This window comes from Silene latifolia, chromosome Y (genome assembly GCF_048544455.1).
Source record: "Silene latifolia isolate original U9 population chromosome Y, ASM4854445v1, whole genome shotgun sequence".
Classification (NCBI taxonomy): domain Eukaryota; kingdom Viridiplantae; phylum Streptophyta; class Magnoliopsida; order Caryophyllales; family Caryophyllaceae; genus Silene; species Silene latifolia.
In genome coordinates, this window is record NC_133538.1 from 474,644,592 (window position 1) to 474,657,519 (window position 12,928).

A 12,928-nucleotide genomic window follows, 5' to 3' on the forward strand; every position below is an offset into this window, starting at 1 on the left:
TGTTGGTGCAAGGGTGTTGAGATGGCTGTGTTATATTGTGATTGTGATTGTGGTGGGGTCACTTGCGGGAGTGGCTTCACACCCTAGTTCGCCCTCCGTGGAACCCGCCACGGGAGGGGATGTGCACATTAAGGGACAGGGATTATTGTCGCTCATTGAGGAGCTGGACTAGGTGGGATCGGCTGCGGTCACCCACTGGCGGCGAGGATTACCTGATGCGATGGGTAATCTGGCAGGGCTACACACTTCAGTGTGTAGTCGGTTACTGTGTGTGAATGGAGGATTGGGAATTGGCGATGATCAGTTGATTCCTCCGTTTGTTTGTCTTAATGTTTGAGTAATACTGACCCCGTGTTGTTTGTGGAATCTGCGGTGATCCATTCGGGGATGGTGAGCAGGCTTGACAGGTATTGCTAGTGTGAGCTTGGGGACTGTCTTGGGAGAAGTGCCACCACAAGTCATAGCATCACCGTCTGAGTCTTAGTTGGATTTCTTTTATGATCAGACTTTGAAGTTGTATTTTGTTAAAACAGTATTTGAGTTTGGTTGATGTAAACTTTACATTTTACAGTACTTTAATAAATGTGCTCAGTTCGGACGCTTTTTGTTATGTACCAACCTCGGGCAACCGAGATGATAACACACTTTCATGGTAGGGTGGTCCTGGTAAGGCACCTTGGTATGAGGGGGTGTTACAGTTTGGTTGAGAGAAGAATCTTTTAACTTGGGTCCCCTATTTTTTAATTCCAGAATTGAATGAGCATTTTGTGAGACGTTTCATCCTGGTACAATATGTGTGTGTTGGACTGTAGTTGGTAATTGCACGTTTTTCATGGAAAATTAAATTGAAAGGTAGGGTTAGTGGAGTACGAGTGTACGACTATATCCTAACTCTTTGAGAGGTATTTAAATTTTTAAAAACAATCTGCAAATTAACATATCTCTACAAATATCTTCCACCCCTCAAATTTAATTCATGTATCTAATACAAGTATATTTTATTTCTCATACTTAATTTTTGGAGTATGATGATTGATTTTAGATATTTTTTTTAACTTTTATTAAATATTTCCTCCTTTACTAAATTCCAATGATTAGTTTGGAATATAATTCATCTTCATCCCGTTATCTACTAAACGAACTTACAAATCAATATCTATCTATCTATCTATCTATATTAATAAAGGAAACTTTTTCGAGCATTTATAGAGTCTTCAACTCTGCCAAAACTCCTCAGTCTAATAAATAATGTTAAATAACTATAACTACAAAAATACGAAAAACAATATCAGCTGTATAACACTTCTATTAACATTCCAATCCTATATGAATTAGAATACCAAACAAAATGAAACACTATATGCCTATGTATAGCTCATGTAAAAAGATAAGGAAATTGGGTAAGAGTGTAAGACTATACCTAGTGTATTGATCTTTATCATTTGAATAAAATATATTTTAAGTATTTTAAGTATGAGATGTGTTTGTATAAGACTTAATTACGGAGTAGTATTTACATCCACCTCAACTTATTGAAGATCATATATACTATATATAGGCATGTTACCGCATATAGCACTTTATTTTTATTTTTTTTGGTACAACTACATGTCGACGTTTTTTTCTTTGTTTTTTGGTTTTACATATAGCAAAAGAATATGTTTATGCTAATTTTCTGTTTATTTTCTTTATCAAAGTGATTTCTAATTGTGTCTTAATATTTGCAGGTTACGGTAAAAAGCGTTGATTTGTTCATGACTTTGTGGATAGCAAAAACAACTGAATATGAAAACGCATCTTCTACCGTTTCATGTGATTTACTAAGAGTACTTATATTAAATATGTATGTTTTAGCGTTTGGTTTTTAAATTTATTATATTATTTGTACGCATCATTCTTTTTGTGGGCTCTACTAAGGAATAAATAATAGTTTCGGCCAAACTTGATGTATCAAAAATATTAGAAGTCAAATATGGAATACATAGGGTATGTATTGTTCGATGAATCATCTTAACCAAAACCTTAAAGTAATAGTTGAGGCTCAACTAATATTTATATTTCATTATGTACGTGATTTAGTTAGGCACTTGTGCACTATTGCATAATACTAAAGGTCTTTCCCGTGTTTGTTGGTATGCCCACCGGAGTATCCACACCGAATTATAATAAAACGATCTTCATTTTCATTAGGGATGTGGATATTACTCTTTCTAGAGTCGTAATAGTTCTTGCGAAGTAATAGACTTAGAGAAAGTGAGGGGTAGTAAGTTTCTTTACTATGCTAGCTTGGTATGCATTGTAATATAATTAGAGTAAAAATAATATAAAAAGTTTGCTAATAATGAGTAATATTATTATCATCTTGAAGAAAGAGATATAAAAGTAGAAGTCTACTATCAACAGAAGTGCAATCAAACTCTAAGACTCAAAGTTTTGTGTATATGTGCCTCCATCCAAGATTGCTAGCCAATAGCCAATATATTATTCCAAGACTATTTTTACTATTATCTCATATAGGAGATGGAAAACAAAAAAATTTACTGGATAACTAATAAAAGCAATGTGCTCCTCTTAAGGGTTACATGTATAAGGTAGAAGTTGCATTAGGGTGGGTATAACAGATTTTGAGCATAAAGTGTAAAAATTACACTACATAATAATATATGGAGTACTGTTAGTTTACATGCACATACAGAATTATCAACGGCATTCTGCCTCAGTTAGGGTATTGGAACCTTCTCATTAGCTAAGTTTTACCTTAGTTAAGTTAGTTGGGAAAAGCAATCACTAAATCAGGTAACACACAGACTAATTCTTTGAGTGGATAAAAATACTACTCTATATTATTATTCTCATTACTATGAATGAAGATCACCCAATTATAAAATGATTAGAAAAGTGATTCAAAAATACTACGTAATCTATATCAATGTGTATGTATCTAATATCTCTACTTTAATTAGAAAAGTGAATCCAACTGTCATTTATGATATGATAAATCGTAACACCAACCCTATTTCCATGACATGAATATAATTATCATTGTTCCAGTAGGTATCATGAGAGATCGTCTCCCACTAATTTAGTGAGAGACATAATAGGGAAAAAAGAAATCCAGTGGGTCCCTCCCCCCATTATGTGAGAGGTCTCTTAATAATGCTATTGAGAGACCGTCTCTCTGGAGTTTTTGTGATATCTCTAACCCTATAAGTTCATCAAAAATAATACTCCCTCCTATTCAGCCTATAGTTCCCCTTTCATTATAATGCTCCTTACATATATTAGAAAAAAGGGAACTGTAGGCTGAATAGGATGGATAATTTTCCGTAAGTCAAATAGTCAGTACGTTATTTGTCAATCCATTATTAAGAAATTAGATCACTATAGTGATGAATCAAATATTGGCAATATTATTTTTTGTGAATAGTATATAAAAGTATTATTTAAATAGTACGATTCTAATAAATGGGAGGGAGTAATAAAAATCAATTAGGATAAATACACTATTTATAACACGAGATCTCATCCTGAGATAATATGTGAAGTTCAGATATAAAACTTTGAATTACAAATCAAAACTTTAGTTTTATTTCGGAGTTTGAAAATATTAATCAATACACATAGGCATTCCCATTTAGAAGTTCAAACTAATATTCACTTGACAAGGCCTCACAAAGGCGTACAAAGATATTTGCACAAGTGATATGCACAGTTGGAGTAAATAAATAAAAACTATTCCGTAGTAGATATAAATTTGGAAATTGATCGAGATAATCCACACCACACTAAAATATGTGATTCTATTTGCATACATAAAAGCTTAACGGTAAGCAATGGAGACAATTAACACTATTATTACACTCAATGACTCAATTATGTGCTTTGTTGCAATATTATGGCACGAGTTCGATTTTCTTTGTCAATGTCAACAACCTAGTTATACTTTTTAAAACTTGATATTAAACTAAGACCAAGCTAAAACACATAGGACAACTTTAAATTATACGCGACAGACACTACATATAGCCGATATAGGCCCGTGCATCACACGGGCATTAAATCTAGTATATTAATAAATGAAGTTTTTTTCGAGGGATTATAGAGAGTCCGGCTTTCCCGAACTACTTTCGAGCAATATTAGATAAAGATATGTTGCAAAATATAGCTGTTAAATAGTTAATTCCAGTACAAATACAATACTAATGCTAATCTAAGATAAACGGTAAAAGTCCTATTAATTATGAGACTTGTTATGAAATATTATAGTATAATATTATATGGATGTCCATATCTTAGAATATTATAGAGCTTATTATCTTATAGAAACTCTATCCCATTGTATTATAGGGTCGGGGTCCCGTACGAACTAAAGTTCAATACGAACTGTACGAACTAATTAAAAAAAAAAAGCAAAACCAAACCCATCGCATATCTAGCGTCTCCCTTATCCTTTATGTTCATCCACACCCCCAGCTAACTTTCCCATCTCCCTCATCCACCACCCACCGTAGATGGTGTTATCCTTCGCCGGCCACGCTGACCAAGCTAGCAAGCCGCCGTTCTTCTTTTGTCGCTTCTATTGCCAGCAACCAAGTTATGGATTTTCTGAGAACTTCTATTAATGGTAGTTTTCGGCTCTAAATTAGCCATGGGATCGATTGGTACAAAAAGGAAAGTGGCGATGACGATAAACATGGCTGCATTTCCGTTTCAAGTAAGATCTTCTATTTGGATTAATTGTAATTTCTTGCATTATTTTGTTAACTTGATTAGAATTGGGGGCTTTCTTTGTTTGCTTTGATTGATTCAATCAAGCTATATATCTGATATGCTATTTGTTTGTTCTTGTTCTCTGTTGATGCAATCGTGTCATTTTTATCCAAAATGCTTGGATTTTGTTTCTTAGTTAATGGTATAACAGTGCTCGCCGCATATTGCAATAGTTCATCATCAATTTTTCTATTGAATTGTTTGATTTTAGTTATTTAAACCAGTTTGTTTATTCATATTCGTGTTAGATTAGTGCTTCGGGTCGTTGAATGAACTTATTGATGTCGTTTGATGATAAATAGGACATAATTGCTATTGTGCTTTATGTGTGATTCTAAATAGATTAGATTTGATAAATACGATAACTGTAATTGAGATTTATTAATTTTGAGTAAGACTTGTTGTGAACTGATAAGTTCCGGTCTTTGATATGGGTTATCTCTAGAAATCTCGTTCATTTGTAATTCTATCTTATTTCACAGAAAAAGTTGGTCCATCCAATCTTTACCAAAGTCGTTCCATTCATCTGACTAGTTGTAGTAGTAGCAAAAGATTCCCATTTGTTCGTTTGTTCCCTTTGATTCTAGGTAGGAATTTCTTAGGATTTGGCACAAGTAAGTTTTAACTAACCGAGGAGCTCGTAGGAGATTTGTATAAAATAATCATCTTCATAAGGGAGAGTTCTCTGATTGTGTCGATAACTGCACATACAAGGATCTTTTCGGTTGACTTTTTTTAGGATAAGGGTATAAGGAAACCAAAGTAGATTGAATTACAGTTATGTCATTATGTGTGCTTGTATTTATCGCTGACTCGTGTCACGGACTAAAGGTATAAGTTATGTCATTATGAGTGTATCTAGCTAGTTAAAGGTATGTATCTAGTAATTTAAAAAAGTGTATCTAGCAACTTAAAGTAACGTATCTACTAACTGAAAGTAGTGTATCTAGCTAGCCAAAGATATGTATCTAGTAATTTAAAGAAGTGTATCTAGCTACCCAAAGATATGTATCTAGTAATTTAAATAAGTGTATCTAGCCACTTAAATGAATGTATTTAGTAACATAAAGGAGTGTATCTAGCTAGTTAAGGATATGTATCTAGTAATTTAAAGAAGTGTATCTAGCTACCCAAAGATATGTATCTAGTAATTTAAAGAAGTGTATCTAGCTACCCAAAGATATGTATCTAGTAATTTAAAGAAGTGTATCTAGCTACTTAAAGGAATGTATCTAGTAACTTAAAGGAGTGTATCTAGCTAGTTAAGGATATGTATCTAGTAATTTAAAGAACTCTATCTAGCTACCCAAAGATATGTATCTAGTGAAGCCTTATCCCGACCCACCCCTTTTTTGAGAGACCAATTTATATAAGGGCCTTCTGGTGAAGCCTTACAATACCCTTACCCTTTCATTGAGTTGGTTGTCATCTGGTTGCCTTATATCTTGCTTACATTACTTTGTTTACTTATAGCCTCTTAATATATTTGTTATAGTTACCTTTTCGTATCTAAGTTCACGTACCACTGAAAATTGTTTCACGCTTCGTGGGTTTTACCTTTTAGTAATTTTCTCGTAAATATATTGTTGGTGGTTTTTTTATGCAGGTGAAAGCTATGATATGAATGAGTTTATACTTTTCTACTAGCCTTTAACTAGCCCTTTGGCGGTTTATCCTTTAATTTTTGTCTAGATCATGTTGCTTCCACCTGCATTAATTTTTGTCTAGATCATGTTGCTCAATGTCGATCATCGTGAGAAGAAGGGAAGTCTTATGGTTTTTAATGCAGGTGGAAGCTACGAAATGAATGTGTCGATGTGTTTCTTTTTGGCTTTAACTGATGCTTTGGCCATTTATCCTTCAAGTTTTCCTTCATCATGTTGCTGCCATACGACTAGCAAACAACAAATGTCGGAGATTGTGAGAAGTCGGAGATTGTGAGAACAAGGGATTTTCTTTGCTATGGGACTATGTATGAGTAGTTCAATGGAAGACTACAGTGCCGCTGGTAGACTATCTAAATGTCATGTAAGCCACAAAATGTGAGTTTCAAATCTCCGAGAGTACCCCAAGTTGGCACGTCTTAAGACTCTCATGACAAGCCAGCCTCGTATTGAAATTATCAGGGTAATACCATGTGTATCTGGTAATAACATATGTATTTGTTGTATCTGTAATCGAAGATTTTAAAAACTGATTTATATATCCATCCTTCATCCCTGGGTTTTCTCTTCAGCGTCTTTCAAGAATTTTTGATGGGTTATAATTTGGATTGACTGAATATAGGAACTAATTGTATTTGTTATGTCCATATGATTATATGACTGGCTTTGTGGTTCTTGTAATGAGAATGCATGTTATATTTGGGCGAACTGTGGATATCGAGGTGTGACTGATGTATGTATGTATGTATCGGTTGATGTGTAGCTCAAAATAAGATATCAGATATCGAGATGAAGCTAATGGACATTGACAGTGATCATTTGGGTATTCCAGAGGCTGAATATGATGCCATTGTTAAAATGCCATCATCTGATTTCGCTACTATATGTTCACACTTTGTCACAATTAGGGATACTGGTGAGTTGTTTCACTCTCTATAGAACTGTGTATATACTCATACTACCTGCAGTTAACACTCTTATATCGAAACCAAATAGTGACAGAATAATCTGAGCTAATGTTTTGTGACAGTTACCATTACCGTATCAAAGGAAGGTGTGACTTTCTCTACCAGAGGTGACATTGGATCTGGAAACACTACCTTCAGACAGAACACCTCCATCGAAAAGGTACTATATGATTGAATTTCTACTGGGGTACTTAATCATCGTTCAGTCTCAGTCATTGATGTTAATGGGAGGGGCTTTACAGTTTTCTCATGATGTTAGGAGTTTTGACAATTTAGTTGATAATTTTGCAGCCAGAGGATGTTGTTATTGTTGAGATGAAGGAACCAGTGGTATTGACCTTTGCCTTGAAGTACATGACTACATTCGCTAAAGCGACGTCTCTCTCTAGCCAAGTGACCATAAGCTTATCCTCGGATATGCCCGTTGTGTGGATTAAAAGATTGCTGAAATGGGCCACATCAGGTACTACCTTGCTCCCAAGATAGAGGAAGAGGACTTGGAGACCAACACTCAGCCTGAAACCACCACTAGACGTGAAACTAGAACTGAAACCCGGGCTGAACCACAGGAAGAAGCAATGCCTTTGGCTATTACAGGCACAAAGGAGGAAAATGGGGTTGAAGATGAAGTTGTCAAAGATTCTCAGGTCAAGATGGAAACCGAGACTGAAGCTGAGATGAAGCTTAAAGTAGAGAAAAAGTTCGTGAAAGCAGAAGTAATAGCAGTGGAAGATGAATGTATGATGGAAACTGAGTTCGGAGAGGAAATAAAGCCGGAAGTGGATGCAACAGAACCAAAGGCTGAAATTGAAGTCATGGAAATTCAGTAGCACCTTGAAATTACTAGTAAATCTTGATTGAGACATAGCCACCATTCTTATCTTGTTTGGGGTACATTATTAAAGCCATTTTGACTGGCATGGAAACTGTTTCGGGTCCTGGAATCATTTTTATGTAGATTGGTACGGAGTATTAGTTAGTTAGTAACGGTTTAGGTCTTTTTTGAACGAGTGTACCCTCCACTTTTGGCTTGCTCAAAGTTGTGATTGTTATTTTTAGTCTTGTTCAGGAATTTGTTATCAAGTCCGTTGGTAGAAACTCTATTTTGCACAAGCTTAGTAATTAGTATAGTCAACAGGCAACACCGAGAAAACAAAGAAAAGGTTCCAACTAAATAAGAACATAAAGATATCAAATTGTGATGCATCAGTAGCCATAATTCAGATCTGCAGCATACATTGTGACAAAATTGTGATCATCACCATTTTCTCTCAACCCTCGATTTTGTTCTAAGGTGCTCCAGCAGTTGAGGAGTAATAATTTAATATCGGAATATTGTTCTATTAGAACAAATGGAAGTTGAAAAAAATCCGAGGGGATGCAAACACATTGTGAATGCACTATCAACATTCACACAAATTCAATGATAGTGTGTAAACAAAAGGCAAAATCTTCCATAAATTTTATCAATATGGTCAATGATTAGTCTATCTTTCAACTGTTGAAAAGAAAAATTGTAATAGGAGATTCAAATCTACAACCTTTTTTATTAAAAGAATTCAAATACTTCCCCCAAATTTACCTCATCTAAAAAATTATATAAAAACAGCAGCAGTCGGTTATTGTTTTTCTCTTAAATTTCTAACATTTTTTAACTCATTGGTTAAGCTGCCGGTAGATAAAAAAAAAACCGTCCTCAGGGTTACAAGGAGGGAATCAGAGAGAGAAATGGGAGAGAAAAATAAGGCACTGATTTCAAAGTGCATTATCAACCATTTACTCTATTCAAGTCGGCGTTCTTCCTCGCAGAGTCACAGGTGGCAAAAGTAAAAGAAAAAGCGGTTCACGAGTACTTTAAGCGGGCTGCTAGTATCACTTGCTTCTTTTCTTTGCTTCACTATAGAGGATGACTCCCAAAGCGTGAGTGAATACCCAAGCATGCCGATGAATCGAGACCGGGTTTACGAAGATAAAAATGAGACTACAACTGCAACTGCACCCTTTGCATTCCCCAGAACCTGATAGTTGAGAAATATTATGGTGTTATAGAGACGAGTAGGTAAAGACACTATAAACAATAGCAGTTGAAATCAAACATCATAGAAGATTGATAAATCTATCCGAAACAGCAAGAGAAGTGCAAACACCTAACGGGAGAACATCACTCCCGTGGTTGATACTTGATACAATAGCTCAAATAAATACTAAACCAATTAGCATTGAAGCATGTACATTTTTACTTCTATGACCAAGCAACAGAATAAACCCACAACTTGAATGTGTTGCAGAATTAATGAAACTACTTGACCCAAAGTTGAGAGGGTAGAATAAACCCACAACTTGAATGTGTTGCAGAATTTTCGACAGATGGGAGACAACAATGTAAGGTCAATTTATTATCTGATAATCAAACATGTAATCCCCTGATAACAAACATAAATTGAAACATCAACCTGTACAACTGAGGGTATTTTCACTTAAATAAATATATCTAGTAGATATGTATCTAGTAATTTAAAGGAGTGTATGTAACAACTTAAATAAATGTATCCTTTGCCTAGAGTACAAATACGAGCGAAATTAAACGCTGAAGTTTAAAAAAGAAAAGTTAAAAATTGAGGATGAAGGGCGGTATTGGCCTTTGGTTTCAAGTCTTTATCTTTCCTGAACCATGTTTCAGTCTTGAATATCTCTGCAATATACCAAGCATCAGACAATATTTCTATGCTTGCAGTTTTATTTCTACCCTCCTAATCAGAATTAAGGGTATCAGACAATATTTCTCCCCTCCTAATCAAAATTCCCGAAACCTACTACGTTTTCTGGTAACCTTGACTATCTCAAGTTTGGGAAATCGTAGGTTTAGCAGTTCACTGTGGCGCACACATTTGTAGACCGGAAAATTTTAAAATCTCTACTCAGCCATCTCCTAACAGTTCTATTGCATTTCTGCACATCACCATTAGTATTGTTTGGTCTACTAACAAATTTATGAATAAGAAGGAATACTCAGCAGCTGTTGCGGAAAATCTCTAGTTTTTACTCGCAGTTGCAGCGTCCTTTAGGTGCTCCGAATCAATGATTGCCCCGGAAGCTACATCAACAACTCCTTCGATCTCGTGTGAACCGACTTGTCCGAAGTTCCAACTTCCATTTTGGTAACCCTGACTTAGAAAGAGCTCGAAGTGCCTTGTATCTAACACTAGCATCGTCCCTGCATAAGTGTAATTTCTCAACAACAAAGTCCTAGTTCTGAACTCGAATCATTCTCGCTCAACCATAACTTTACGACACAATCATGTATTAATATCGACACATACGTATTCTACAGAAAAAGATTTCTATCACAGACTGGTTGCAGAGCACATTCATGACATAATGAAACCTGTGATCATGATCATCAGTATCGAAGTAGTAAATCATTAACACAGGGCAATGAAGGAGCTGCAGATCTGCAAAATTCATGCTTATAATTATTTTACTGAAGCTTATATACCAGGATAAGTCTCCCAAAATAGCCGTATCTAATATGGTATTGAAGATGAACTACCAGCAATCCAGATTCCAGTTTTGATGTTGGTGATCTCACATAAGCCACTGGATTCCAGCATCTTTTCGATAATATCCTCAATTCTTCTTGGAAACATCAGCTTTCCGGTTAAGAGTGCTGCAGGTGACTCCAGGAAAAAGGCACCAATACGCATCCATTCTATGGTTTTCAAGCAAAGAGACATATCGTGTATTAGTATTGTAATTAACTTTCTGATAAGAGAACTAGTTACGATTTTTTACCCTTCTACCAAGACTTGGCAATCAAATTTTCATTCACTACTGAACTTGCAACCGAATTAATTTTAGAGACATTCATTAAATCATACAGTAAGCCATAACATAATTTTTAGAGTGGAATAGCAGTTAGCACATAATGAATTTGATGGACTGACAGGATGTTGATGAAGGACGAATGTCATACATACCAATGTGTTTCTCGTGCTGGCGAAAGAGGTATGAGTGAGTACCATCTGCAATAGAATTATAAATCGAACTTATCAAACACCGCAGATGCAGTCAGTAACACAATTATATTCACGGCATAATAAAAAACTGTATAACAACATGAGCGAAATCCAATAGAATTCTGATCATTTACCAAAAGCTGATGCATAGATGTTTTTCCACTTGAAAGACACATCCCCTGGATCAGGCATGCCAAGATCACGTAGGCAAGCGTATTTCCAGATGCATTCTTCTGTGAAGACTTTGAAGAACCATTTGCAGGTACTTGCGAGCTTCACCAGTGACTTTCCGTCTAAGTACTTTGCTATCTCTATCCACATCATCCTCATATCTTGAAAAACCACCGATCGACAAATCAAAACAACACTCAGATAAATCAGACAAATCAAAACAATGATTTTGTAGGTGAGTCAAATATATCTAGCTTGCCAGAGATGTGTATCTAGCAAGGTACATGAGTGTATTTAGCAAAGGAGTGTATCTAGCTTGCCTAAGATGCGTATCTAACAAGGTAAAGAAGTGTATCTAGTAAGGTAAAAGAGTGTATCTAGCTTGGCAAAGTTGTGTATCTAGCAAGGTAAAAGAGTGTATCTTGCTTGTCAAATGATTGTATATAGCAAAGGTTAAAAAGTGTATCTAGCTTGTTAAAGGAGTGTATCTAACAGGGTAAATGAGTATATCTAGCTTAGCAAAATTGTGTATCTAGCAGATAAAGGAGTGTATATAGCTTGTTAAAGGAGTGTATCTACAAGGCAAGAAGAGTGTATCTAACTTGTTAAATATGTGTATCTAACAAGGTAAATGAGTGTATCTAGCAAGGTAAAAGGGTCAATTGAGTCGGGTCTAGATCGGTCCATCTGAGGCACGTTATACATTTCGTTTCGGGTTAATTTCGGATGTGCTTTTGTCGGCACATTTTTGGGTTCTGCTATTAACTGAATATTCGCAATAAAAATGATTGATAACAATGTCAGCACAGCTCGAAAAAATGAATGCTTACATATAACGGAAAGCAAGTACAATGCACAAAGAATACCATACCATTGAGGCACGTTATACAATGTCAGCGCCTAAGTCAACGGCTCATGCTAACAAAGTGCCCAAATCTGGTTTGTCCAAATCCGAAGCCCTTACGGAGATTGACAAGCTCCAGAAGCAAATTCCGACCTTTCAAACAGAGAAAGAATTTGCAAAAAGCTCGTATGAAAGTGGATATGCTAAGTACCGGAATATTGACGGAAATATAACTTTTTAAATTTGCAAAAAGCTTTGCATTCTGGAGTTCCTTCTGTATCTACTTCAACCCTCATTCCCAATAGTCTCGTTGTACCAGTCGCTCGTGTTTCCCCACAATTCCTTATGATCATGGAGCAAATGCACATGGTAGTGGCTCCCGCAAAGTTCCCAACCAAAAATATTAAGGCTATTGTTTTTAATTTGTTGTTCTCATTTCAGATTTAAATGATAGATCCGCAAAATTCAAGGTAAAATACCTAAAAATCAACTGCA

General features: G+C 35.5%; 2 protein-coding genes across 2 annotated transcripts; one reads left to right on the top strand and one right to left on the bottom strand.

Annotated features, from left to right (window-relative positions):
• Positions 1-6,501: 6,501 nt before the first annotated feature.
• LOC141632984 (proliferating cell nuclear antigen-like) lies at positions 6,502-8,289 on the top strand. Its single transcript, XM_074445482.1, is given in 5 exon segments — positions 6,502-6,634; positions 7,198-7,350; positions 7,453-7,562; positions 7,694-7,826; positions 7,829-8,289. Coding segments are annotated over 5 exon segments (933 nt in total). The 3' UTR covers positions 8,233-8,289.
• Positions 8,290-10,434: 2,145 nt separating this feature from the next.
• LOC141632985 (putative F-box protein At3g61730) lies at positions 10,435-11,748 on the bottom strand. Its single transcript, XM_074445483.1, has 5 exons — positions 11,553-11,748; positions 11,380-11,424; positions 10,953-11,111; positions 10,723-10,854; positions 10,435-10,616 (listed from the first exon to the last, which is right to left on the bottom strand). The coding sequence occupies exons 1-5, from the start codon at positions 11,746-11,748 to the stop codon at positions 10,435-10,437; spliced, it is 714 nt and encodes a 237-aa protein (XP_074301584.1).
• Between the last annotated feature and the right edge of the window lie 1,180 nt (positions 11,749-12,928).